This window comes from Barbus barbus (assembly GCF_936440315.1).
Source record: "Barbus barbus genome assembly, chromosome: 29".
In the NCBI taxonomy this organism is placed as follows: Eukaryota; Metazoa; Chordata; class Actinopteri; order Cypriniformes; family Cyprinidae; genus Barbus; species Barbus barbus.
In genome coordinates, this window is record NC_136757.1 from 12,020,219 (window position 1) to 12,047,588 (window position 27,370).

Below are 27,370 nucleotides of genomic sequence, written 5' to 3' on the forward strand. Positions count from 1 at the left end.
TACTAAAAGATTTTATTCTAATCTGAGAGTTCTCACCAGCTTGGCTTGTTCTGCTTGCTTGTCCTGAGAGCATTCCTGTGAGTTCTGCCCAACTGGACTCTGACCCAGACTGGACATTTTCAGCCCGGTGGTGCCATTCGTGGTAGCAAGTTTGGACTGGGAAGCAGGAGAGAAGCTGGGGCCAGTACTGGGGGTGCGAACCGGAACAGAAGGGTGTGGGGAGGAGAGAGAGGACAGGGATGTTAGAGGAGCAGGAGACATGGCAGGGTTGGAGAAAGAGTTGGACAGCAAACGCTGGGCAGGCTGGGAAGAATCTGATCCAGGACGCACAAGTGTCACAGTCTGAAAAAGAGAGAGAGGATGAACTGTAACAAAAGCTACTGTTGCGAGTAGGGCTGTGCAATATATTGAATATTCATGATATAGTCAATGATTTTGCTGTTGATATAAAGTTGAATATTGTAATGAATTTATTGCACTTTTTATTTGCCTATTATGTTTCCTAAAGAGAGTTTCATCAGACAAATTTTTTATTCTTCCCATCCAGCAGATTTTTTAATAGTTTCTCCGATTAAAACATCAGCAGCAAAAATGACTTTAGAGTTTGAATCATTTTTTGTAAATTAGTTGAACTGACTGATCATTTGCAGCATCCCTCAAGCATTCTTTGAAGTCTCTGTGTGGCATTTATTTAAGTACAAATAAGGCATTTATTTTGGTAAAAATATGAATAGGGAAATGTTTAGTTCGGTGTATTTTTGTTGTAGTGTATATAATTAAATAATTTTTATATTTAATAAAAAAAAACCTTTAAAAGATAAGGTCACAACAATAAATGTTTTTAAATTTTCCTCAGTGGGAGAAGACACAACACAAAGTGAAAATATAAAGAGATTTAAAAACTCAATTGTTCCTTTACATCACAAATATTCTTGAACGTCTGTGTCAGTTTTGCTAAATGTATTTTTTCCTTTTTAAATTATTAAAATTTTGGAAAACATGCTTTGATTATTTAAGATTTATTTAATATCAAGGATTATTAATACAATTAATTAATAATATATCTACATTGCCCAGCATGTTTATTGCAACAGTATATAAAGCGTTTTCATTCTCCAAAGCAAGACAGTCCAGAAGCTAGAGAGCCAATCAGAAATGTGCCCATTTTAACACACTTTTATTACTACCATCATAAGCAGAACAAGCTTTTTTTAAACAAGGAAGACAAACTTTTCTATGTGGTTAGTGAGGTTTTCTGTGGCATGGTCCTAAATGTCTTTTAGCATACTCACTGCCTGTCCAGGCTGCATGACCGACTGCTGCATCTGCTGTTGCTGCTGCATCTGTAGGTGGAGTCCTGACTGCATCTGCGCATGTGGGTTGACTGGAGCCAGCACGGCCCCGGCACCCTGCACCTTCACCTTCACCTGGAGCTGACCGCCAGCCACTGGAGCCTGCTGGTCCACCACCATGGCCTGGCCCTGGGACAGGGAGAGAGGCAGGCCAGCCATAGGGAGCCCACCCTGGGGGAGGCGGCCTGGAAGCTGTGGGGGTGGCGTGTGGAGACTGGCGGCGTTCTGGACTGGGGGACCTTTGGACGGGTCGTACTGTTGCTGGTTCTGTTTCTGCCCACCAATTTGGACCATTTGTGGAGTCGGAGGCATGCCTCCTGTTATGGAGGGCAAGATGAAGGAACCAGAACAGAGAGAGGAAAGAGAGGAGAGATAGAGGGAAATGGAGAGCAAAGAAGAGTTCCATAGGAGAAAATGAAGAATTGGAAACACAATATATTGTCTTAGCTCATGTCTGTCTACAGAGACCACCATTGTCATTTTTTTTTTTTAAGAAATATTTTTTTATTAGCACCCTAAAGGCCCATACTGAAAGGCCAAAATGTTGTATTTGACACGCCATATAACTCTTGATATTTGACGTAATTTTCCTTGTTTTTAGATAGAATGAAAAGAACATGTCTGAGTCATAGTTCACCTGCAAATCAGAAGAAATTATACTTAGCTTGAAAAATACAAAGATTAGTATTATAATTAACAAACATTATTTGTATGACAATTAAAAACATTTCTCTCCAATTCTCATTACCTTGATGTTACATAATATTTATTTTATAATTATTATTATAAAAAGATTTTATACAGTAACTTGAATGTTATTTATTATCTTATATAACGTTTTAAAATATTTACACATTTTTGTTAATGTAAAATGTAAAACTGCCAACAATTTGTACTGGAAAAAATATTACAGAATTTAAAATAAATCACTGTAATACAGTACAGTAATTAACATGTTTTATTTTCACGAAAACAGTGCTACATTCTTTACGGATCTAAAAATTTATTTTGATTGTGGGGTGCAATAGAACTCAGACACGACTTTACCCATTTGTGTTTCAACTAAACTTCTTTTGTTTTATGGATATGATGTTATGAATTACCAGCAATGTGTTACACAATGCTGGAGAAAAGGGAACATTAATGGAAAATACTGTTTGTGTCACAATGACTACATAAAAATCAAGGAAGATATACATGTTTTAATGAATGAAAATTAGAACTCGTAAATGTGAAAATCAAAATATTTCGTTCAATGCTTAAGAATACTACTATGAAGAACAAAACTACTCATGCATTACCATTGAACTATCCATAAGTGGAAAAGTCTAGATATACAAAAGAAACAAATTAAGGAAACAAAATAAAACAAAAACAGGAGAAGAACTCAAAAAAAAAAAAAGGCACAGAAAGGTAATGGACACGACTGAAGCACTGACACACTTCATGAACATGCACGAAGCAGGTAATGTCTGGAACATCTGCATTAACAGCAAAGCAGAGGGTATAGCAGAGGAATGACAAGGGAAGTTTAGCACAGAAGAAGGTAAAGCCCAGCTGTAAACACTAAGTATCTCCCTCTTTTAGCATTTCATCATGAGCTAAATTACTAACTACGCCAATTTGTCAGCTCCGAAGCGTTCTGAAGTTAATCTGCTTGATTCCTGAGAGCGCCACTTTCGGCTCATCACCATCAGGTCATGAAGCAATGCTATGGAAACTGAAGATGAGGGTGGGAACTGAAATCATGGTGACGATAAAACGAGGAGAAACGAAAACAACTTGCTAGATGAAGGGAACCAAGACTGAAAATGCATTTAGATTCCAAGTTGACAATGCAGTGAATTTAGGGAAGTGAAGGAGGAGCTTGGTACGATCAGGAGAGGAGATGTCAACTATAAAACCGCAGAACTAAACGCAAAACATGTGAAATAAGACATCCCAGTAGACAGTTTAGGACTTATCATCTGATGAGCCTTGGATGGAATCAGAGATGCCAATATGGCAAAGAAGTACGTAAACGGATGAGGTGAATGGCTCAAGGAACTAATGAGCAAATCATAAATGGAAAAAAATGTGATGTCTTCCAAATTGATCTTCAGCTGTATCTTCTGCCCAGCTGTCCCTCTGACGTTTAGAGAAAGATTTTAAATGAGGGCTAAGTCTGAACGGAGTCCCAACAAGTGGATCACAACTGGTAGATGACGCTTGGAAAATAAGGTGGGATCAACTTTGGGAACTCTGGAATGAACCCTGACCTCCAGCAGCACTGAATAACGGTCACAAGAGCGGATCTGTCCCGAGATGCAACGGCGCTCCTACCTTGCGCTGTCGGCATGAGCTGCTGGAGGGGAACGCCGGGAGATCCTAAAGGAGTTACAGCGGGATGCTGGAATATCATCCCATGCCGACCCACTTCCATCCGGGACCTCTTAGCCTGATCTGGGATGCAAAACACACAATACCCTCAAAACGCAAAACAAAACAAAAAACTCCCTTCCAAAAAATAAGATATAGAACAGGAAAAACCAAAAGAAGGAGAAATAACACTTGGCACATGGCAATGTTGTTTGCACACCAGCAGGTAGCTGATGGGATTACAGCGCCGCTCCCCATTTTCTGGATTACAGGCTTCAAACACAGAGCTGGGAAAAGATGCTGGAATACTGAGTAAGCAGAAGCGAATTGGAAGGGGAGAAAAAAAAGGAAGAACAGCAAACGGAAAAGCAGAAAACAAAAGGGGGAATAAAGAAACAAATGAAAAAAAACAGACTTCCACCTTTGCCCTGCGTCAACGTTGCCCTACCTGCTTGTGCCATGGCCTGTTGCCGTTTGAAAGCCTCTATGTCCACAGGGTTCGAGATGCTGCCACCTGCCACCCCGGCATGGGTCTATGAGACGGAAAACAAACCAAAGTGAGAGTCTCATTCACACACAGTAAAAACAGTACTGGTGACCTTAACTAAAGCTTGCCTGATTATGTCTAATATCACAATTCTGTCAAACCACATAATGAAAGCACTATCATACTGAATGTTAACATTTTGGAAATGTTCTGAATGATTCCTCCTTCACATTTGTAGTAATGAAGCCTCCATCACCTGGAACTGCTGCTGAACAGAGAACGCTGCAGACACGTTGGGTGGGAGTTGTGTAGCTATAGCAACAGGAGTCACTGTCTGTCCATCCTTTCCAGTCACTACTTTCACCTGAGACGTTGTCATAGAAACAGATGAAAGATACAAAGCCAGAGAAAAATACATCTTGACATTTCCAAACGAAAAAGAGTTCCAAACAAAGAAAAGTTGTTTCATGGGTCACAAAGACATCACATGATGATTATGTTTATAATATGGATCTATTCATTTAGTTAAAAACATATTCATTTATGAATTGATATATATTAAATAAAGAATTTGGGGGTTAAGAATTTGAAAGAAATTAATACTTTTATTCAACAAGGATGCATTAAATTGATAAAAGTCAAAAGTACCATCTTGACAGTAAATATATATTTATGTGTGTATGTGTTTAAGATTTATATCAATCAAAAAATGTATCAAAATAATCCTCAAAAAAGCTTCCACAAAAAATATGAAGCAGCACAAATGTTATCAACATTGATAAGAAATGTTTTCCTTGAGCAGCAGATTCGCAAATAAGAATGATTTCTGAAGGGTCATGTGACATATTTGAAAACATATTGTAGGTAAGAGCCAAATGCATTTTTTTTACCTCATCATTGATGACTTCAGACTGCTCTTCCTCCTCCTCTTCATCTTCAAGGTCAAGATCATTTTGCCTCAGGTAGGTGAAGAGAGGCACACAGGGCTTTTTCTTGAAAGCAAGGTAGTCCATCATGTTTCCTTGCAGATGCTGAAGGAAAAAGAGCTCAATCAGGTAGTCCTTAAACACCTCCTTCAGACTCTCCATCTTCTTTGCATGATGCTCCAGACACTGCTTCCTCAACTGCGCCACTTCTGGATTTGAGGGTGCAATCTCCTCCAGCTTCTTCAGCTGCATCTTCTTCATGCTGGTGGGAGTCAGGGACTGGTTGCTGAGGCCCTGGGGAGGGTTGCTCCTGGATGGGCTGGATGGTGGAATGGCAGATGGGACCCCAAAAGAGGCCGCCGCCGGGGCTGCCACGCCAGCCACAACGCCTTGCGCGCTCTTCTCAAAAATCATGGGACGCGCTAATTGGCCTTGGATGATACTACTGATCTGAGGAGGCAGATTGGAGGTGGTGATGTGCCCAGGGCTGCCCAACGTCGGGAGACCAGCCCCTGCCGCAACAGGGCTCTGTGGCCCCAAATGGTGTATGGTGCCCCCAGTTTGAGAGTGCGGCTGGGACAGGCGTCTTTCTCTGACAGCCCCTGGTGTGGTCAGCTGAATGGCTCCTGCTGTTGTCGGAGCCAGTTGAGCTAATCCTGTTCCATCCTGGTACACAAAATGACCACTTCCAGGTGGGCTGCCCAAGTTGATTTGCCTAACCATTATACCTGCCTCCACAAACCGTGTCGGGCTCTGAGCACACACTCTCAGAGCCGACCCAGGAGCGCTCGGCCTGGGCACAGCCTGTACGGGGACCGGACTGTGCTGGGTCGGACTTTGAGACTGCATTGTCTGGGGCAAGGGTGATGTCACCACGTAAGACGAAGACCCGGACTCAAACCTCCACTGCTGGGGCTGGTGCTGAAAGCCAGGGGATGCTGGGCTCTGGAGAGGAAGAGAGGTGAGGGTGATCTGCTGGTTCCCAGAAACCATTGGTCCCACGTTCTGTAAAGTGATGTTCATGTTCTGGCCTGTGACCGGACTCCGACTCATGATGATTTGGTAATTTGGAGACTGTGGTGCAGAGGGACTGGCGGACGGAGCAAAAGATGTCACCGGTGACTGGGGGTGATTGGCATTTGCCGGCTGTTGTTGGGTAACCGGCATGGGCTGCTGTTGTTGTTGTTGGGGCTGCTGTGGTGTTTGTTGCTGCTGCTGTTGGTCTTCTGCCTCAGATCCAGTGAAGGACTTGGATCTCTGAAGGTTCCTCTGTACATTTGGTGGGCCTCCTCCATGGTGCATTGCGTGTCACTTCAACTGTATTAAAAGACACTCTGTGGGGAGACAACAGTGCAATATTTCTATCATGCAAATATGCTTTGGTAGGAGAAAGATATAGAAATTCATACTAAACCTCAATGGAAAATGTCATTAATAATTTGTAGATAGAGACCAATATATAGCTCAGACCAATTAAAGGAATAGTATACACAAAATGAAAATTAATTTACCTACTCTTATGTCATTTCAAACCAGAACAACTTTTTTTCAGATCTTCAAAACACAAATGAAGATATTTTCAATGAAACCTGAGAGACTTCTGTTCCTCCATTTAAAGTCCACTCCTCCAAAACCTTCTTTAAATATGGTATGGACACCTAAGAAACAATGAGGTTTGTTCTCACAGGGCATGCAAGCAAGTTTGAGCTTCTGTTTACCATATTTGATGTATTTCTATGTATAAAGTACGTGTTGATCAATGTTTATATGTGAATAAAAGCTGTAAGTAAATCAATTCATCATTATAAAGCGACTATCTCTTCAAATTAATATGGATTACTTTTACAATGCATTTATGAACTCTTTGATGCATGAAAGATATTCATCCTCATATAATGACCCTGTAATAAACTGAAGTGTAATTACCTCCTCGATTTACAGTGTACTTATTACAAGGACAAGGGTTTGATCGTAGAAACTACGCAAATCTATTCCAATCTAAAGTAACAAATTCACAAATCAATGTAAAACAAATATCTATGCATACAGTATACTGACAATTTAGCAAATATGAACTTGATTGTATATATAGTCGCAAAATGTAAATATATTATCGCCTGCACAAATCTTCTAAATGCGACTACAAGGCATGAAGATATTAAAATAGTATAAACACAGTCTCTTTATGGTATTCTATAGTATTTGATAAACATCAACATCAAGATTTTAACAATGACCTGACCGTTCAGTACAATCAATACTGTATTGATTAGCTATTGACTGTCATCTACTCCACCTCTCACAGATATTCACCATGGCAACAAAGGCTTTAGCTAAAATATTACAATGACTACAGGTGCTGTTATTACATTAAATGTATATTTTGCCACTGTCAACTCAACAAAATGAAACAACGTAATAGAAAAATAGATTCCTACTCTGTCTGAATCAGACCCCGCATTAACATTTTAAGATTTTACACTAGTAATTATGGTATTTTCGGGGGAAACGCAGTTACTTTGGTAGCTTTTAGACAGGAATAATGCCCACTGTGGAATTGACAACACCGTGTTTACTATTAGTAAAGCCCTCTCTGCTCTAAAGGCTGACTGACATAGTGAGCCACAGCCTGCTACTGCTAACAAACCACCCACTCTCCGCTTATCAACACCTAGCTATTCTTATCCAGTGAGAACACGTTTAACATACCTGTGCGTGTTCTTTAAGTATATGTAGTGGTGTAGTTTATGCGAACACACAGAGAAGAATATGTATGAGTTTCCGCTCGCTGAGCATTAGCTCGCCTGCTAAACACAAACATCAACACGCGCCACTTACTGGAAAATCACCGTCCCGCGATCAGACCATCCACTGTAGCTCTATCTTGAGTCTAAGTGACAAAACACCTGTGTTTCCACACTCACAAACACAACGCTCAATAAAACTGTAGTAAGCGTTTGACAGATATTTCTCTGTGAAACATGGCGATAGACTGATTTTTTTTTCTTTCTTCTCTGAATACCCGGAAACACTCGACTCAGTCCGTGACGTTTACTTGACTGACGGGCTCTAGCCCAATCACTTCACAGAAAGAAAGCGCGACGTATGTATCAGGGCGGGACTACGGAAGGTTTTGCTTCCCTTCGTTTTCTTGTAGCGCTGCAGCACGAGTTATTACTTTGCATGGATTATGAGAATTTATTAATTAGACGAAATATGTATTTTAACCATATGAATTAGCCCTAAAGCACACACTTTTATACTTTAAAATCTTGGCAATCTTATTTAATGTAAAAATTATTGACCAGGAAAAAAACATTCCAGACCCACAATTCCAGTAACGTTAACTGTTTAAAGACAAGATTTCGAAATGAATCGACATACACACAGTAAATATAAAAGTGAAATTTATTCAATTACACACACCCATACCACATGCATTGTGCACATATTTTTAATTTTTGGCTTTGCGAATGGAAAAAGACAAAAATACCAGAAAACATCATAAATACTGTAACAACATATACAAAATTGTTAATTGTCCTCCATTTAAAATCACTATTATTTAAAAAAAATGTTCTTGTGCATTCATCACAATCGTTCTACCACACACAATTCTGACTAAATGCCTTAAAAAAAAAAACTTTAGAGTTATGGCCATTGGAAAATGCAACAATAGCGCAAGTAATGAATGAATATGATATGATATGAAATGCTGGAAGTATAACAGATTGTAAGTCTCAAAAGTGTCCCGAGAGATTAAACCAGCTAGGTCATTTAAGGCACTATCAAATCACTACAAAAACTAAAGACCTAGTGATACCAGCAAACTGTGCAAAAGTCCTTTACTTGCAATAGATTCTAAAGCAAACTTCAAACTAAAACACCACTTTCAGACTGACACTAAAACTGATAAATATAAAATGCTACACACAAGATACTGACTGTATTTGCATTTGATTGTCTATGTATTGCATTTCCTTTGACTTTCAGGTGTTAATTAACCCAAAATGAGCCATTAGGCTCGTCTCTGCAGTGGTTCTTTTTAGGCATCCAGAAGGAAAATGTGTTTATAAAGTGCTTCCTGTTTTACACACACACACATGAACAAGAGTATGATTGTCAATATAATACAACTCTCAAGTATTTTTTCCCCAACCTCATATGAAACTGATGGCCTTTATCAGTAGGTCTATAAAGATTTGCCACAATTTTGGTCAATTGCCACATTAGAGCCTTACAGATGTAACACTGAATACTACACATCCACCACCAGCTGCTATTTCAAAAATGGTTTGGTGGCCACAGGGGTTTAATTATTAGTCCTTATTATAATTAATTCCATACGGATAGAGCAGATAACCATAATTTCCTCAGAATCATGCAAAAACATGCAGAATAAGTCAACAAAAACGGCATCATTCCATGTAACTTCATGAGACTAATGCTACAGGCATGTTTTAGTACGATAGAATGAAAAGCAACCAAGCTGTTACTCAGACTCCAACACTGGCTTTAACATTGTAGTACTAAGATTAAATTAATCTCTGAGGAAGTGCCATCATGCATTGGTGTAGATTCAGAGGTCAAAGCATTTAAACATGACATCTATTCAACCAATGATGCCGTCTTCATTCACTCAATATTCTTTTACAGTGAACAAAATAGATGTTTAAGTCTATAGATGATGCTTTTGTTTATTTATACATATAGCAATAGAGATTTCATTTCTGTCTATTATTAAAAATTCTTTTCTCACCTTTTTTGGCTTAGGAAGCCAAGTATCACATTTTTAATGAGGGGGTGAGCGTGAGTTTTTCCCTACAGAATTTCAAATGGCAACTGGGATGAAATGAGATGTAGATGTTATGGGTTTGATGCAGAGCAAAAACAACAAGGGTTCATCACACACATCCTTTGTGCTGGAGGGAGGAGAGCCGTCGCTCAATACACTGTTTACCTACAGACATAGAACAGACAGACAAACTCAGAGATGAGTCATAAATATTTTTTACAATTTAAAATAACTATTTTATATTTTAATATATTTTAAAATTTGTTCCCATGACAGAAAAGCTGGATTTTCAGTAGCCACTACTATCTATCCATCTATGAAATAGAAATCTTTTTTGATATCATAAATGTCTTTGTCACTTATGATCAATTTAATGCATGTATTAATTTCTTTCCCCAAACTTTTGAACGGTAGTCTATGCGTGTCATACTTACATTTGTTGATATTGTTTAGATCTGCAGTCTCTGTAATAATTAAGGACAGACCCTCCATCAGCAGTAAGGCCTTATGGTATTGCTCTACAGAGGTTTCTCCATGATGAAACATCTCATCCAGTGCTGCCGTCTGTACCTGATCACATAAGAAAGCATTTCATTCTCCGTATTAGTGATATGATACTCATATGTTTCTCCTCATATTATAAGAAACAATGCGAATCTGTTCATACCATCTGAATGGTGTGTGTGTAGATGAGTCTTTCAGCAGTAATGCTGTTTATGCGGTCCATCAGTCTTTGTTTGCTGCTGAAGAAGAGCTGGAGTTTCTCAGTGAGAGAACGGCAGGAGTTCACACTCTTCTTATACATCTCGTTCATCTTACGTACTACTGCAAGTACATAACATAACACAAAATTAATGTCTTAATTGCAGTATATGCAATTTCTGATTGATCAAATGCAACAGCAAAGACATTTACAATGGTATAAAAGACTTCTATTTTATATAAAGGCTGTTTCTAGTTTTCTAACTTTCCATGACTTACCTTGTTTAACAGATCCTGATGGGTAGAGGTTGCCTTCTTTGATCCCAGCCATCGCTGTGTGAAGCGCAGAGGACAGCAGCTCAGCACACTTCATATAGAGGACCAGCTGCTCTGCAGAGCTACATACACACGTGCACATCACTCACAGTGTATAGTGTACATATCACAGACTTCACACATAAAACGTGTATGTGTGTTTACATATGTGACTGAGTCATATCTCACCTCCACTCACGGCTCAGCAGGCTGATTTGGTCGGCCACCACGCTCTGATCTAAGAATGAAGCATCAAGTGCCATATTTCTTTCAATCCCACTGTCCTTTGTTCCAGCGACCTCTGTGATGCAGTGGGCAAAGGCTAAAATGAAGCGCAGTTGGCTCAGAAAGTCTGTATGCCCCTCCTGTGGTGAAGAAGAGGTAGACATCACATTCTGTTTCAATAAAACACATAATACCAAGTGCCACAATAACGACTGAAATAACGAATAAAATAACTTGCTCTCTAGTATAAAAAGAAAACAAATAGCTAGAATACAAAAAGATTAGAGAAGCTAGTGTTAGTTATTTTAATTTTTTTCTTCATACATAATGTATAGCCCAATTATTTTACCTCCATGAGCGTCTCCTCTGGCAGTTCAGGTGGCACAAAGGCCACACCCTCACATCGGTTTGTTGCCATGGCATCTGTGTAACCATATCGCAGACTATCAGGCGAGCTATAAGCCTCGTGCAAATGACCATAGGTCCAGCCAGGGCTTGTTGGGCTGGGGGTGCCCACTTGAACAACAAATGTGGTGAATTGAAGAGGCATTGTGAGTATAACAGATACAATAATATGCACATACATTACTTGAGTTTCAATCTCATGAAGTAAAATAATGGAAGTGTCACCTGAGAAGCGTCTAGGTCGAGTGGCGTGAGGAGGTGTGTGTCCATATTCAGGAGAGCCCAGCATGAACACAACTCCAGCAGGACTGCCTGAGACCAGCTCTGTGCCATTACTGACACCAGGGGGTGCTAGAGAGATCAGGGCACAATGCCATTTTAAACAGCATGGACTTTTTAAAACATCTATGACTAACTGCAGATATAATAAAAACATATTAATGAATTTCCACAACATTTCAATAACCATTCTAGTCATTTCTCATTACTGGATAAAATAAAAATAAAAACAAAATAAAGAGCTCTACCTGTTGTGTCCATGGGTTTCTCTGAATTTAAGCTCTCACAGCTGTCACTGTCAAACTGATGTCCAAACACAGCCTTCAGCAGCTTATCTGAGAGACGGCCGGTACTTAATGACCTACAACACAAATGACCCTTAAACACAGCTCTAGGGAACAAACGCATCTAACAACAATCATATCACAGCAGTGATTCCAGCGCTGATTATAAAATATGAGTTATCATCATTACTGACTGCATCACAAGCTTTCTTCACCCTCAAATAAAGCCAAGTTAACTAATACCTTTTGACGGTGTCCCTTCTTTCCGCTGGCCTGAGAAGTGGCACGCGGGGCCCTGTAGCAGGGTACTGTGATAGATCTTTCAGGTCAGACACGGTCTTGTTTCGGGTGATCAGGCCTCTCTGAACCAGCGCTGTACTTGGAATTTGACCAGAAATGGGTCGCCGACACAAATCCCACTGAAATTAAAAGTAGTCACATAAATAGGAAGTTTGTTTCCAATAAAAGTGTAATTTTGACAAAATGCTAATTACACTACCGTTCGGATATTTTTTTTATGTTTTGAAAGACGTTGCTCACCAAGGCTGCATTTATTTGATCAAATTACAGTAAAAAAACAATAATATTGTAAAATATTACAATTCAAAACAACGGTGTTCTATTTTGTTTATTAACGTTATTTATTCCTGTGACACAAAACTGAATTTTGAGCATCATTACTCCAGTCTTCAGTGTCACATGATCCTTCAGAAATCATTCTAACATGCTGATTTGCTGCTCAAGAAACAGTTATTATCAATGTTGAAAACAGTTGCGCTGCTCAATATTTTTGTGGAAGCCATGATAAAAAAATTTCAGGATCCTTTGATAAATAGAAAGAACAGAATTTATTTGAAAAATTAAAAATATACATATACATCTCTTTTGATCAATTTAATGCATCCTCACTGAAAAAAGTATAAATTTCCTTAAAACAATTATAACTAAATATCATACCTAAATAATTGGCCTACTCAGATGAATGCGTTTTAAATGAAGTAATCATGTACTATACATAGCTCCGTGTTAAATGTAATGACTATGGTGATGGAGCTGTTTTTTTATGTTATGTTATATATGTTATGCAACAGTTACTCACTCTGTGCATGACGGATTCTGGATTGTGCCGATGACCTCTGAGTCTGTGGGTGAGGTTTTTGTCCATGGCTGTGATGTCAGTGAAGAGAGGAGAGACCTGACCAGGCTGTTTATACACAGCTGAGAGACAAAGAGAGAGTTGGAAAGTTACAACAAGAAGTATTAAAAATCAAATTGATATGCAGTGAAACTGTATTTTACCTGTGGTATGCAACCCCGTCCTGCTGCTAACAGGTTCAGGCTGATTGGGTGTTTCAGGAGCATTTCCCACTGAAAAAGGAATAATCACATCAGTATCTGCTATATGATCTAAAAAACACAGTCTCCTCACATTTGACCAGTGAATTTCTACCTGTTATCTTAGTATCGTTTATATTTTATTATAGTACTTACAGATATCTTGAATATCCTTGAAAAAAGAACCTTGAGCTTTTATTTTTATATTTTTAGTTTAATTTTAGTAAATGATGTGTGCATTTGTTTTTTTTTTTTTATATTTATATATAGCAGTAATTCATTTTTATTTCAGTTTTAGATTTAGCAGTTTGTAGTTTTATGAGTTAATTCATTTAATAATTATAATGTATTTCAGATTCATTTCAATTTTCAAAAAGAATTTTAATAGCAGTTTAGTTAACAAAAAAAACACTGATCTCCATAACTGTGTTAATGTGTTAAGGCTGTGTTAATGTGTTAATCAAAAATGATTTTGATTCAGACAGATTTGCATAAGATTTCTGTTATTTCCAGCTTCCTACTAAAACTACAGTTAGAGTCTCTTCCTCCATTAGTAAAGTATGCAAATCAAAACACAGGTCTGCAGTGAGCTGCTTTCTGTACCCTGTGGGGAGGGTAGATGCGGTCTGGATCCTCCTGATTCTGGAGAACCACCGATTCTCCCACATGTTGGAACCTCATTTGAGTAGCAGTGCTGTATAGGTGCTGCTGTCCTGAAATTAGAGAAATAAGGAAATGCATTAGGTTAATGTTTATATGTATGCATTAATGATACATTAATGGTTAATGTACCTAAATCATGTCAGAGTGAGAGCGATATAGAGATAAACCCAACCTGTCAGACACTTGTAGGTTCTGCTCCATCCTGTGGTAGTTGTGTTTTTGTGTCGGGACTGGAACAGGCACGGACTGAGCGTAACTACTGACACACGACTCCAGAGGCCTAGAGAGAGAGAGAGAGAGCGAGAGAGAGAGACAGAAGGGGTGAATGATTGACATGTCATGTGCACAAACATAAATTAAACCATTTGTTCCCTGGTGACCTGTGAATTACTTTCATCTCTAGAATTCCCGCTTTTTGCAGTCACGTTAACTCAGACAGCTGTCTCTCACTTCACACATGCAAACAAAGCCTACTGTTTAATGTGAGCTGCTCACCTTCAGAGAGAGTGTGTTTTTACAGTATTAAATGCTGATCTCTATACTAAAACACACACAGTACCTGGAAGGGCTTGGGGAGGCTCTGACAGATGGGGAGGATGATGGTGTTCGACCCACACCGATCAGTGAGCTTCTAGAAATAGTACAAAGACATATACACAGTTATGTTTAAACCATTCAGCTGTATAATTACAACACTGTTAAAAAAATTTGGGTTTGTAAGATTTCTTAATGTTTCTGAAAGAAGTCTATGATGCTCACTCTGCCATCACAGGAGTAAACTAAGTAATTTTTTATTCAGTTTTAGTTATAGTAATTTTAGTACTTCAATTTAAACTTAAACTAATAAATTAAGTTTGAATTTAGTTTGTTAAATAGAAGTTTTTTTTAATTTAAAAAGGTCGATTTTTTCAGATTAAATTTTTAAATATAAATTTAAATGATGTCTTTATTTAATTAACCTTTTTTAAAAATGTAATAGCAATTTTAGTTAAAACTAACAATACTGATTTTCATGATCTTTCCAGCTATTTGTAATTAATGTGTAGAGAATTTGTTAAAAAATTATCTCGATTCAGATGGATTTGCAAAACAATCGTTCCTACTTGTCACAGGAGTAAATTACTGAGCTAAATTACTTTTTATGTTTCACAATATTACTGTTTTACAGTATTTTAATCATTACAACCTTAATGTTCATAAGAGGTTCATTCTTTAAAAAAAAAACTACTTACTGACCTTTAAACTTCTGAACGGTAGTTTACAAACATATGCATCTTAACTAGTCTCTTAACTAGGTCATAAATGCATATATTGACACACACGTATGTTAAAAAAACCTGCTTGAATGTATTTGTAAACTTATGTGGAAAGGCAAGCGATTTTGCTGTCTTAGACTGTAAGATTTTCCCTCTTTCTTTGCACAAATGTGTCAATGCATAAACAGCCCTCTTCACAAAACCATAAAAATGGTCAGCAGGTCAAAAAGTCAACTGACACCCTTAAAATGAATATTCATGACACGTGGCATGCTGGCAAACCGTTATATTAAGTGCAGAAACAAAATGCTTCTGCGCATGTGTGTTATATGAATGTGCAGGCTACAGTTGAGGAGCATGCCACATGTAACTATATATGCTCTGTGCGTGAGCCCTGTCATTTTAACACTTAAAGGTATGGAAAAAATGTAAACCCACTTACCCGCTGCGCATCAGACTGTCCTGCCCTCCTGCACGGACTAGTTCACCTGCAAGAGTTATCAGACTGAGATTTAGTATTCGTTCAAATAAAGCGGTTTGATCTGTTACATAATCCAAAGTAGGTCAAAGCATGTGAAAGCTCATCTTACTGGTGAACTGAGCCGGCACCATTACAAATTCATCTGAGTCTGAGGAAGAGGAGTCTTTCAGCAGGGAACCTGGAGATGGTGTGGGGTTCGTTTGAGGGAGGGGGCTCGGAGTTTCAGTTTCAGACTGTCAAGAAAAAACTTCATATACATTACTGTTCAAAAGGATTCTTTGATGAATAGAAAGTTCAAAAGAACAGTGTTTATTTGAAACAGAAATCTTCTGTAACATTTATAAATATTTAGAGTTTTAGAGTTTAGATGAAGTAAATGCATCCTTGCTGAATAAAATATGAATTTCTAAAAACTGATCTCAAACTTTTGAATGGTATAGTAGCTATCTGCTACTGTATACACTCTATATGGAGCATGAACATCACAGTACACCTCAAAGAGATCCTAAAGTTCATGCATCATGTGCTGTTATTGTGGTACCTGAGTAGGAGTGAGGCGAGAGGTTGAGGAACCGCTGCTGGAGCTCCCGGAGGCAGAGCTGGGATAGGTGGGCATGGGCACTGGAGAGGCTAAGAATACAATGAACAAACTGAAATCTTACTGTAACCAAAACTGCAGCAGATATGCATAAACAAAAGGATGTAAATCACAAAGTTACATTTTTTCATGGATGTACTAGCCTCCAGGAAAGGATGGTGGAACAATTCATCTAGAATAGACCATAATCATTTCATTATAATAATTTCCTTGAAATTACAATGTTTCAGTTTATGATTTCAAACGAGTGTTGTAAAGTCAAGTGTGTGATTGTGCACATCTGTCCACTGACCGAAGTCCATGCGCTCCCTGTGGTTCCTCTGCAGCAACCCAAGTAGAAGGTGCCTGAGGTGACTGGAGGTTTCCCGTGGAATACTGGGAAAAGCAGCTGAGTTAGACACTGACAGGAATCACAACCTACACAGTCATGTATGTTTATACTGTCGTGCAAGAGCTCTTTGAGCTGACAGAGTAAGTAAAAAAGTCATACTCGTGAATTTAAACACTGTAACAGTCTACATAAATAAATAAAACTTTACCATAAATGATGAACAGGAATGAAATATGGAAAAAACAATGAGAAAAAGGGAAAGAAACCAGTTCTACTGCACCATCCTGTGGAGGTATTATCAAAAAAACCTTACATTGATAACAAATAAATATGAGCTATGGTACACTACTTTTTAAAGGTTTGGGGTTGATAAGACTTGTAATTATGCTCACCAAGGCAGCATTCATTTGATTAAAAAAACACAGTAAAAATAGTAATATTCTGAAATATTTTTACAATTTAAAATGACTTTGAAATATAATTTATTCCTGTGATGCCACAGCTGAATTTTCAGCAGCCATTTCTCCAGACCTTAATGTCACGATCATTCAGAAATCATCACGATATGCTGATTTGAAGCTCAAAAAACAGTTGTGCCGTTTTGTAGAAACTTAGATACATCTCAGTATAGGAACAGAAAATTCATGAAAAGAAAAGAACAGCATTTATTTGAAATATAAAGCTTTTGTAACATTATAAAAGTGTCTTTCCTGTCACTTATGATCAATATAGTTCACGATTCCTGAACAAATGGATTAATCTCTTAAAGAAAAATCTCACCAACCCCAAACAACTTTTGAAAGGTAATCTGAAGTTGTCAAATTTATGACACCAGGGACCTTTATGCCTGTTGTGCCCAAACTAAACTGGATCATGTTGACTGATGACTAACATACAGTCCTCAGGGTCACTTACCTGGGACTCAGGCTCCGGTTTCTTTCATAGAACTGCCGCAGTTCCTGAGGAGTACTCGCCTGGAAAAGATTTTAGATAGAAGAAGAATTTGAGAAATTTTATTGACATCATTATTACTTAGAGATCATCTGAACAATTTTAATGGACAATACGGAGTTATAGTTTGTGGTGAGTAGTTTATCACATGGTATAACTGCATTCATCTTGTTTGGGATGTAAACACATTTTTTCCAGGTCTGAGGTTAAATCTTACACTTGAGCATCTGTTTCTACAAATCATAAAGGCATTCTAATGGCTGCAGGAACAAGCACTTGAAGCAGTATTTCCATGCAGGAGGAGATAAACACAATGGTTAGGATAGAAGCAACTGATCTGTCTTCTAAATGAACTCAGTGACCCATCTTGACCCATTCACAGACTGACATTGCTTTACAGGACTGTCAGGAATTCCAAATAAATTACCAACTCTTTCTGAAAGCTAAAAATACAAACCTATAAATAGATGCGGTTGTGACCGTGTGATCAGACGGGGTTCACGTGTTAGCCATCTGGACTCTGGAAGCTGTATGACCAGAGGTCAACTGGGTTAACTTTACCCACAAATCAGCCCTGCTAACAGCAGCACCTGACTAAAAGCTTAGCTGAAGAATCCAAATAATACTTATGGCTTGCGCATCAACTTTTCAGGATTGTGTAATGAATTATAATAACAAACTAATGACCAGCCTGTAGCAATATTCAGTGGTATTGTATCAATATTCAGTGGCAAGTATTGCAGCAACAAACTACACACACATGCATATTTTGCAATATGATCATCACAAAGAAAAAAGAAGAAATTCCTGTTCTGGTAGTGAAACTACAGAGATGCCACCCATGTGGATGAGCATGCGTGTATGTATGGGTGTGTATGGGTGTTTGTTAGTAAAACAGAGGGTGTGTTTAGTTGCAGAGGCATGTGGTTTTGTTTATCAGTAAGATGTCACAATAATGCTTCACACTCTACAGGGCATAAATAGTTAAGGGGTGCCAGCCAGTTGCACTTTCGCAATTGAAGCAATCCAGAACGATCAGGACTGACGCACTAGAAACTAACACTCAGTGACACTGCTTGGATTTCTCCTTAATAAGAATATGCTACCATTCAAAAGTATTTTTTTTGTTTAAAGAAATGAACACTATGCTTATTAATACTTATTCAGCAAGAATGCATATTTTGAATAAATGCTGTTTTGAAGAATAATGTTGAACATGTTTATTTTAAATTGTGATATTGCACAATATTTTAGTGTTTTTACTGTATTTTAGATCAAATAAATGTAGCCTTGCTGACTATAAAAGACTAAGTTTGAAACCTTTCTTCCATGAAATTGTTTTAGCGAATAACACCTTAAATTCTGGTCTGTTCCAGAGACATGAAGATGAGTAAATGATGAAAGGATTTTAATTTTGAGTGAACAATCCCATTAAATCAATCCAATGTTTAAAGAAGAAGTCCAAGAATATAGTCGATAATTTAAAACCATGACCACAGAAGCATGCACACATGAGGAAGAGAGGTGTGAGTGTGACTATATCAGGTTAAAAAAAGATGCTTTCACTCTCAGGGTCATACATCAAGTCTTTGCTAGTGTGTGTATGTTACTGACCTGAAATGGGGCTTTGCCAGTCAAGCACTGGTAGATGATGGTTCCTACACTCCACAAGTCAGCTTTGGCATCATAATTCTGTGACATGATGACCTCAGGAGCCTGTAAAAATGAACAAGACGAGTAGCAGTCTCAGTATTTTGCTGTAGTCACTGAAAAATATCTGGAGTAAGTCATACAGAGTAAGTCTGAATATTTTATACTTGGTTATTTTATTTTGATAAAATCAGCACTTTATGGTGATATACTTTAAATTTCCTGCAGAGCTACATGAATATGAAAGGCTGGAATTGAATTAAATAAATACATGTGCCGTGCAGAGCGACTTAATAATCACATTTTAAATTGAAATTGCAATTAGACTTTTCTCCAAGTCATGCAGCCCTATTTTTCTGAACTTTTGGATAATATAAAACATGAAGTCAAGCACTCACCATGTACATTGGAGAGCCACAGAGTGTAGCAGCCATCGTGTTTCCCTGCAGATGCCGTGCAAAGCCAAAATCAGCTGGAGAGAGGGAGAGAGAAAGAAAAATCAATGTATGGTGCTAAGGACTAAATTCGAGCGCTTGTTTTGGTAGTGAAAGATGGTGCACAAATGTTTACAGAGAGTGTCTTTTAGCTGTTTGACTTTACACAGCTGTGTAGTGACTCTGTAGTGTCTACAAAACACTCAAGAGCAAACAGAACAACGTCGTCAACACCGAAAACAAACTGCAGTCATAACACAAGAACAAAACACCAACCAAGCACTGCCAAAGCTGATAACTCATAATCAGTACAAACTGATCCTAACAAGTCTTTGTGCTTCCTTTAGTAGAAGTTGTACTTTGACAAGGCACACTCACCCAGTTTGATGCAGATGTTGTTGGGGTTGGACCTGCGCCCAGTGCTGTATGAAAGAAGAATATTTTGGGGCTTCAGGTCACGATGGATGATGCCTTTACTCTTTAAAACACTCATGGCTCCAGCTAACTGCTGCAATAACACACGGATCGTGTCCTCGCTCAGAGAGCCTTTAGCTATGGAGAAAGAGTTAGGAGCAACAACTGATTTAATTTTGGTTTACTACTTTAAGAAAACACTTTTATTGTGGGATATTACATCATTGTTTATAAAAGAGTTAGCAACCACCAAAAACAAAAAGTCTGACTGGCATCCACCTCCAAAAACCCAAGCCCCCCTTCTCTCAGGTCACCTCTTTCCTTCCCCTCAAAACATGCTTGTTTCATGCAGTCTTATTTTTAGCCCCCGTGTTTTTCCACTGCAGCACAAGGCAGATAACAGACTGACAGGTGGATGAGGTCAGGCTGTGGCTTGAATTTCAGCAGGGGATCTTGGTTCTGTGTCTATGAGTCTGTGGCAAGAGGTGAGCGGGTGAAGGCAAACACGACCCCTGACGAGACTGGCATGGGACCTAACAATGCTACAAAGTCTGACAACTTAAAATAGAGTGGCCAACGTAAACATGGTAAATATAGCCACGCTGGAAACTTTATGGTTAGATGAAGATGTATTTTAACCTCCGAAGAAGTGTGTGTGTGTGCAGATGAGACCACTCTATTTATGGCAGCACATGTGTGAAGCAAGCTATTCTCAGAGGTCCTGAATTATCTTTCTCAGGAAAGTCAGGCAAGTTGTTTGTTTGCTGAAAATGTCTCTGCAGTTTCAAGAGGGAGTCCAAGACCAAAAAAAGCTCAAGGCTTCAACCTTCGAGAACCTGATCTTGGGCTAAAATTATGTCAACAATCAATCTTTATTATCCAAACTTTAGGATGCATCATCCTTTTGTAAATATAAAAGATGTTGATGAATAGACAATGCAAAACTTGTATCCTAAAAAACGGCATGGAAGCACAATATATCAAGCATGGTTATCATCATTCATTAAAACTAGTAAAACATTTTTGTTAATTTAAATAAAGCTCAAATAAAATTTAAATATTAGTTAAAAAAACTAACAAAACCAGAAATGTTGCTTTGGTGACTAACTGAAATAAGCTGATTGAAGCATTAAAATATTTGTTTTTACTTTGGAACAACTTTAAAATTGAAGTAAAGTTAAAGCACTAACATTAATAGAAATAAATAAAAACAAATAAAATAAGTTAATGAAAACATGATGAAAATTTAAAAGAAAAAAAGTCTAAAAATAATAGCTAACTCAAAATATAAAAAACAAACAAACAATACAAGTATATTTAAAATAAAATAAAATAATCATATCAGTTAAAGGACAATATAATTTCTTTTTATCAATAATAATTATACTGTCTGATATTGTATATTCAATTGTTCATGCGCATTTCCAATATTTTTATTGGAACACTATCTAAACACTGTAAAAACACTAATTTAGTAACACTGTTAAATGTAATCTAAAAATTAATATACATTTTTCACAACGTACATTACAATGTTGTGATGCCTAACTTTACTTTCACTTTGCATTTATTAGCTGGCTTTAGGTTTTAGTATTTACATTTTTATGATATCGATGAAACAAACAAATTTCAATATCAACAATGAAATGAAAAAAAATATTAGTATTGGCCAGTGTTCTTGATGCATCTCAATTTGTCAACAACTGCAAAGAGTTTCAAACCTTTGTTGTGTTGTGGAGCCTCTGTGCTGCTCCAAAGTCTGTGCAAAGGTTCTACATTAAAATCTGCACAAAAATATGTCTACTCTGACCAGCTACAGAAATCCATTTACTAATCTATAATAACAATTTCCTAATTTGTAACAATCAGTGGCAATCAGTGGAATATATAATGGTGAAGTACAGATGACAGGTTGAAATGAGGCTAGTGTACTTACAGTGTAAATACTCAGCCAGATCTCCTCCATTGCAGTACTGTAAGAGGAGACAGACAAACACTGTAAGTGTACAGTCAACACAAAACAAACTCTCTTCAAAAGAAAGAGAACAAGGGCTTCAAATGGCTTTATGCTGACAATAATAACAGAGAGGTTTGAATTAAGCTTAGCATAAAGGACATCCTGCAAGGGGAGGTGAAATTTGACCTTTGATTTTTTTCCTCTACTTCACAAGTCTATTTTGAGGTTTACAGTGGGTATGTGAGAGGTGCAGCTCGCCATATTGACTCACCTCCATGACAAGATAGACACATCCCGATATCTCCTGCAGACAGAGACATGTGACGCTCCATTAAACATTTACAATTGATTATATTAAAGAAACACCCAGCCACATGCCATATGACAGCAATGGCACGAACTCTTCATTGTCTAGATGAGGACAGATCTCGGGCTGAACTCTTAATAGATGCCACTGCCTCACACTGACTCATCATACAAAACCTTCAATTACCTAAGCTTTCTATAAATAGTCTGTTATTATAGTGTGAGCTCACAAACAATACAAATCACAATGTGTGCCTGCATTTCACAACAGGTTATATTGTATGCACACTTTCAGGTACAGAAATATCTCATTTTGCGTTTGAGTTATTTATTATTTAGTGTAAACTTTAATGGGTACGTGGTTATGGCATAGCTATATATATATATATTTTTTGGTTGGAACTTGGTTTCACACAGTCTGTTGAAGCTAAAAATAAAACTGCTCAATTCATATGCTGCTGTATTTCATACGTAAAGTCCAAACAATAATAAGTATTATTATTATTATTTTTGTTACTACTAATTATAAAATTGTAAAAAAAAAAAAAGTCAATTTACAATAACGTTACACATTTAAAATGAGTATTAAGTACAAGAAAACAAGAAAAACATTACTACATAATTATTATATTTAATTTAATTAATATTATATTTATTCGAAACCAATTACAAATAATTAATAATTACATTAATATATATATAATTGTAATATTTACAATAATTAATAATAATAATTATTATTATTATTAATGAATCAAGTGGATGTCCTACTGTGTTCATTTAATAATAATATATTTGACCATTTCAAACTCCTGTCTGTATACAAAGCATGTTTGAAAGACTTTTCTGTCTCAGATTACTAAAGATACTATGCTTTTATGCTAATCAGTGCAAAAAATAAATGCACACACAGTGCAACAAAATGCTCTTTACTGACCAAATCAAGACTACTGAGAGGCTCTTATAGTGCAATAGTCACTAGGAGAAACCATCTCAAAAATGGCCTTTACCTCTAGCCTGCATAATCAAACCCGATGTGGATTCTAGATGGTTTGTTACCCCTTCATGCCCATGTATTTTACTGTAGAATGCTCCTACAGTAAAATACTAGGTTTAATGGAGCAGATCAATATGTTCACACACAGGCCAAGAGCCATGGTGACCAGTTTGAATGAGGCATTTACATGGCCCACTTGTTGTGCAACAAAAGTCCCATTTGGCCGATGTCCATGCAGGCCCTGCGTGTCGCCGCAGTCAGGACAGAAGCAGGAGGTGTCATTACCCACAGCTGACTGACGTACAGATCAGCAGCCGGCCAGCGTGAAAGAGTGCTGGGAGCAGCATGCTTTAGTGAGCATGTCTTTTTAAATAGCATATTACATAAGCAAAAAAAATTGGTTCATAAAAAAATGACAGCCCCTTATGACTTCAAAGTTGTGTAACAGCTAATTTTATAAGTGTGACACAATTATTGTGGATAAAGGCTTAACGTTAAGCTTCCCCTGTATGCATGTGTGTGTGTGTTGAACCGGTGAGAAATGAAACCAGGCCATCAGCAGTAATGCAAAGTAAACTAAGTAAAGTCCTGCCCAAGGCGATAGACCACACACAGGGCAAAATACACTTAAATTATCTTCTCTAGACATATTTACCAGGCCCTGGAGACGACTGTCAAAACATTATGATCCATTAGCATACAATACAAATGAGTTTCGCAACAACAAAAGACTAAAACAACATAAAGCTTAACGAACAAAGTTAAAGGTTTCCATGAGTGTGATATGGGGGACGAGAGTTGGGTTTCACTGACTAAGCACAAGTGTCATTTCCTGTGCTATTGTTCAGCTTTCACGCAGGACGGCCGCCATCCACCTGTGCACATTGTCTGCTGAGCAGCTGATCGACCCTGTTGGACAATCCCAAGACAAATCCTGTGAGTGCTGGCCAGATGCAAATTAAGGGAGTGGTCCTATAATTGCAGGCTTGTATAGTATCAAATGCACATGTCGGTTCTAACAGTGCATGAAGCATGATGGAGTGAGCATGAATAATTAGTGTGTATTCACTGTCAGGTCATTCTATGAGGATATTGTGGTGAGAGGTTTGACTAACTATGCAGGGTGGTTCATTCAACTGCAATTCAGTTAAAAGTTACAATTTAAAAGAGCAATCTTGGACTAGATGCCTTGTGCAGTGAAGTAATGCGGTTACACTAAAAAGATTAATTTCATTAACAATTTATTTTAATTGTACCTTAATTTAGATCTGAGATTTCCAAACTTGTGTGTCAGCCCTGAGATTTTAAGTTAATATTTCAATAATTTAACAACACTTCCCTTTTGTCGTTCAATGAGATACAGGTAAATATTTATGTTGCATTTTATTTAGATTTTTTTTCTTTAATTTTATATATTTAAATTATAATTAAATTATATATTTTAGATTATATAACAAGAAGAATTTTATATGAGATTAAACTAATATACAATAATTGTTTTTTAATTTAACTTAATTTGTTCTTTTGTCTTCTGGTATTTTAACAGTACAAACAATCTGAAGTAAACCCGTCATATTTGCTCAAGAGCACAACACCGGAGTATGGAAGGTGTAACACAATGCGTTGTGTCTCTTAATCTCTCCACACCTGAGACAACCACCTGTCATCAGATCAGCCCGACTGCCTGGAGTCCTGTCCTCTATTCATTAAGATACATTGATAAGGGTATCCTACATCAGACAACGTCTGTTCTGTATGCAAATGACAGAGACAGGCAGTTAAATGGGTGTGCTGTGCTGGCTAATGCATGCACAGGTGTCAGATGTACACTTCAACAGACATATAGACACCTGTCACAGCTGCCATTGTTTCTTGCCAGTTTACCGTCAGTACTTTAGCCACAACAGATATTTGAGATGATTCATTTTCTGTGCCTCTCATGGAGTCCAGCTTGAAATCAGATAATGAATCAACTGTTTCTGATGCAAGTGAATGCAACATGAAATCATTACTCATGGTGACTCATATACAGCCCACATCTATTCACTATGGCTAAAACTGCTGATAAATGTGCGTGACCGTCAGTTGGCTTACACATACACCTCGAGCAACTACATTTGCCCGAGTTATGGCAAACAATTAGTAGGTACATACCTGAAAGTCCAGCAAACTGACAATGTTCTCATGTTTCAGCTCCTGGCGAAAACACACATTCAGTTCATTAGTGAGCAGAAGTCATAGAATAGCTTCTGTAAGGAGCTGGTGATATTTGCCAAACACTTTACACTGTTTATATAAATAGCTAAACGTTGTTTGAAGCCTTTCAGTTAGCAAGAAGTCGAGTTTAGCAATGTTTACCGTGTAGGCCTATCTGAGGATATTTAATAGACAAACACATACATTAAATTAAATTTAAAAAACATTAAAAGTATAGCAAGCAAAATTGTGCGTACATAAACGCACCCAAAGTGTAATTAGGAAACTCACCTTTAATATCCTGATTTCTTTTCCAAGGAGCGACTGTGATTTGGCGAGGTTTTTCTTGTTAATGCATTTCACCGCCACTTCAAAATCATGTTTCTGTGAATAAAGACATCGATTTACGTTATGCCATTCGTGTAGAGTACTTTTTATACAGCTCAACGGGCATCAACATTACGAAAAATACATCTTAGCGTTACCTGTTTATGTCTTCCTTTGAACACCACAGCAAAAGCGCCGTGTCCTATCAAATCCTTCCTGCTGAACTCGAATTTTCCAACGACTTCCATCGCGTATAGACTTTAAAACGGCTCGGTAAATCCACAGGTGAGAGGTCAAGAGTGTGAGGGAGACAACAACAGCACCCGTATATCGCTTCTCATCCGCTGCTTTGCACCCAAACAATCTGACGCTTCGGTCATGATCGGCATTCGCTACCTACTTGTTAATAAAAACAAAGCCACTGTCATCTTGATCGTATTATGTTTACACTTTGTTCAAAATTACGTCACCAAGTGTAAACAGACTCGATGACGCATCGGGTTCAGAATCGCATACTGCGCTGTTTTGGTCGTCACTTTCCAAACAAAGCTTGAAACTTGCGTGTGCATGACACGCATGCGCACTACAGCGCTGCCCATACATTACTGTGCGCATGCGCGCCAATGAGCCGAGCCGGTGTTCTGTCGATTTGTGCTACCCTGTCAGACCTCCTATTAAAACGGTAGATAGTACAATTCGACAACGAAAAATGCTACCTGTTAAAATATGATTTATTAATGTCTACACCTACCACACCCTAAACCTACCCTTACAATAATGCAAATACAGTAATTATGTGTTATATTCGTGGTGGGATACAGCTACCGGAAACCAACATTAAATATTTTTTCTACCAATTAGATTGTGTTTTATTAACGTCTACACCTACCCCAACCCTAAACCTACCACTTACAGTAATGCAGATGCATTAAATGTAGTTCAGCGTGGGAAAAAGGACGAAATATTGATGTGCGCATGCGCAGTAAGCCATAACATCTAACGGGTAGGATAAAATGTCAGGACACCGGGTCAAAATGCTAACCCTCACGAACTGCTGATATTCCCTGCGTCCCAATGTGCATACTATCCATCCTTAATTCTATGTGATAGTAGTAGTTTTCAATACTATTTAGGGCAGATAGGGTGGCTAGTATGCACATTGGGACGCAGGGATTGACTTCAGTATGTGGACAAGTATACACTACTGGTCAAAAGCTGCTAGTAATAATAATAATAATAATAATAATTGAAAGAAGTTTCTTATACTCACCAAGGCTACATATGCTTAATCAAAAATACAGTAAAGCAAGTAATATTGTAAAATATTATTACTTATATATTTATAT

General features: G+C 37.8%; 2 protein-coding genes across 6 annotated transcripts in view; both read right to left on the reverse strand.

Annotated features, from left to right (window-relative positions):
- LOC306849787 (E1A-binding protein p400-like) overlaps nucleotides 1-8,157 on the reverse strand; it is a 42,105-nt gene extending 33,948 nt beyond the window's left edge. For 4 of the 5 annotated variants that reach the window (XM_079385099.1, XM_079385100.1, XM_079385101.1 and 1 more), the window contains exons 1-6: nucleotides 7,962-8,157; nucleotides 5,088-6,457; nucleotides 4,454-4,561; nucleotides 4,159-4,243; nucleotides 1,293-1,669; nucleotides 37-342 (exon numbers count right to left, since the gene is read on the reverse strand). In XM_079385099.1, the coding sequence (XP_079241225.1) occupies nucleotides 37-342; nucleotides 1,293-1,669; nucleotides 4,159-4,243; nucleotides 4,454-4,561; nucleotides 5,088-6,425 (2,214 nt within the window). In that variant the 5' untranslated portion in view covers nucleotides 6,426-6,457; nucleotides 7,962-8,157. Of the gene's footprint in view, nucleotides 1-36; nucleotides 343-1,292; nucleotides 1,670-4,158; nucleotides 4,244-4,453; nucleotides 4,562-5,087; nucleotides 6,458-6,712; nucleotides 6,752-7,961 lie in introns of those variants that run through there. The other variant, XM_079385098.1, reaches the window with a different exon arrangement.
- A 356-nt stretch (nucleotides 8,158-8,513) lies between these two features.
- Nucleotides 8,514-26,631, reverse strand: LOC306849386 (serine/threonine-protein kinase ULK1-like). Its single transcript, XM_079384350.1, has 28 exons — nucleotides 26,183-26,631; nucleotides 25,989-26,081; nucleotides 25,656-25,697; nucleotides 22,470-22,502; nucleotides 22,178-22,214; nucleotides 20,206-20,379; nucleotides 19,792-19,865; nucleotides 19,358-19,459; nucleotides 17,708-17,766; nucleotides 16,754-16,836; nucleotides 16,583-16,633; nucleotides 16,405-16,493; nucleotides 15,973-16,096; nucleotides 15,825-15,870; nucleotides 14,686-14,757; nucleotides 14,299-14,406; nucleotides 14,067-14,176; nucleotides 13,428-13,496; nucleotides 13,228-13,346; nucleotides 12,372-12,547; nucleotides 12,093-12,205; nucleotides 11,791-11,916; nucleotides 11,510-11,676; nucleotides 11,125-11,300; nucleotides 10,900-11,018; nucleotides 10,586-10,743; nucleotides 10,353-10,488; nucleotides 8,514-10,083 (listed from the first exon to the last, which is right to left on the reverse strand). Exons 1-28 carry the CDS (start codon nucleotides 26,270-26,272, stop codon nucleotides 10,028-10,030), a joined length of 2,802 nt encoding a protein of 933 aa, XP_079240476.1. The 5' UTR covers nucleotides 26,273-26,631; the 3' UTR covers nucleotides 8,514-10,027.
- Nucleotides 26,632-27,370: the final 739 nt, after the last annotated feature.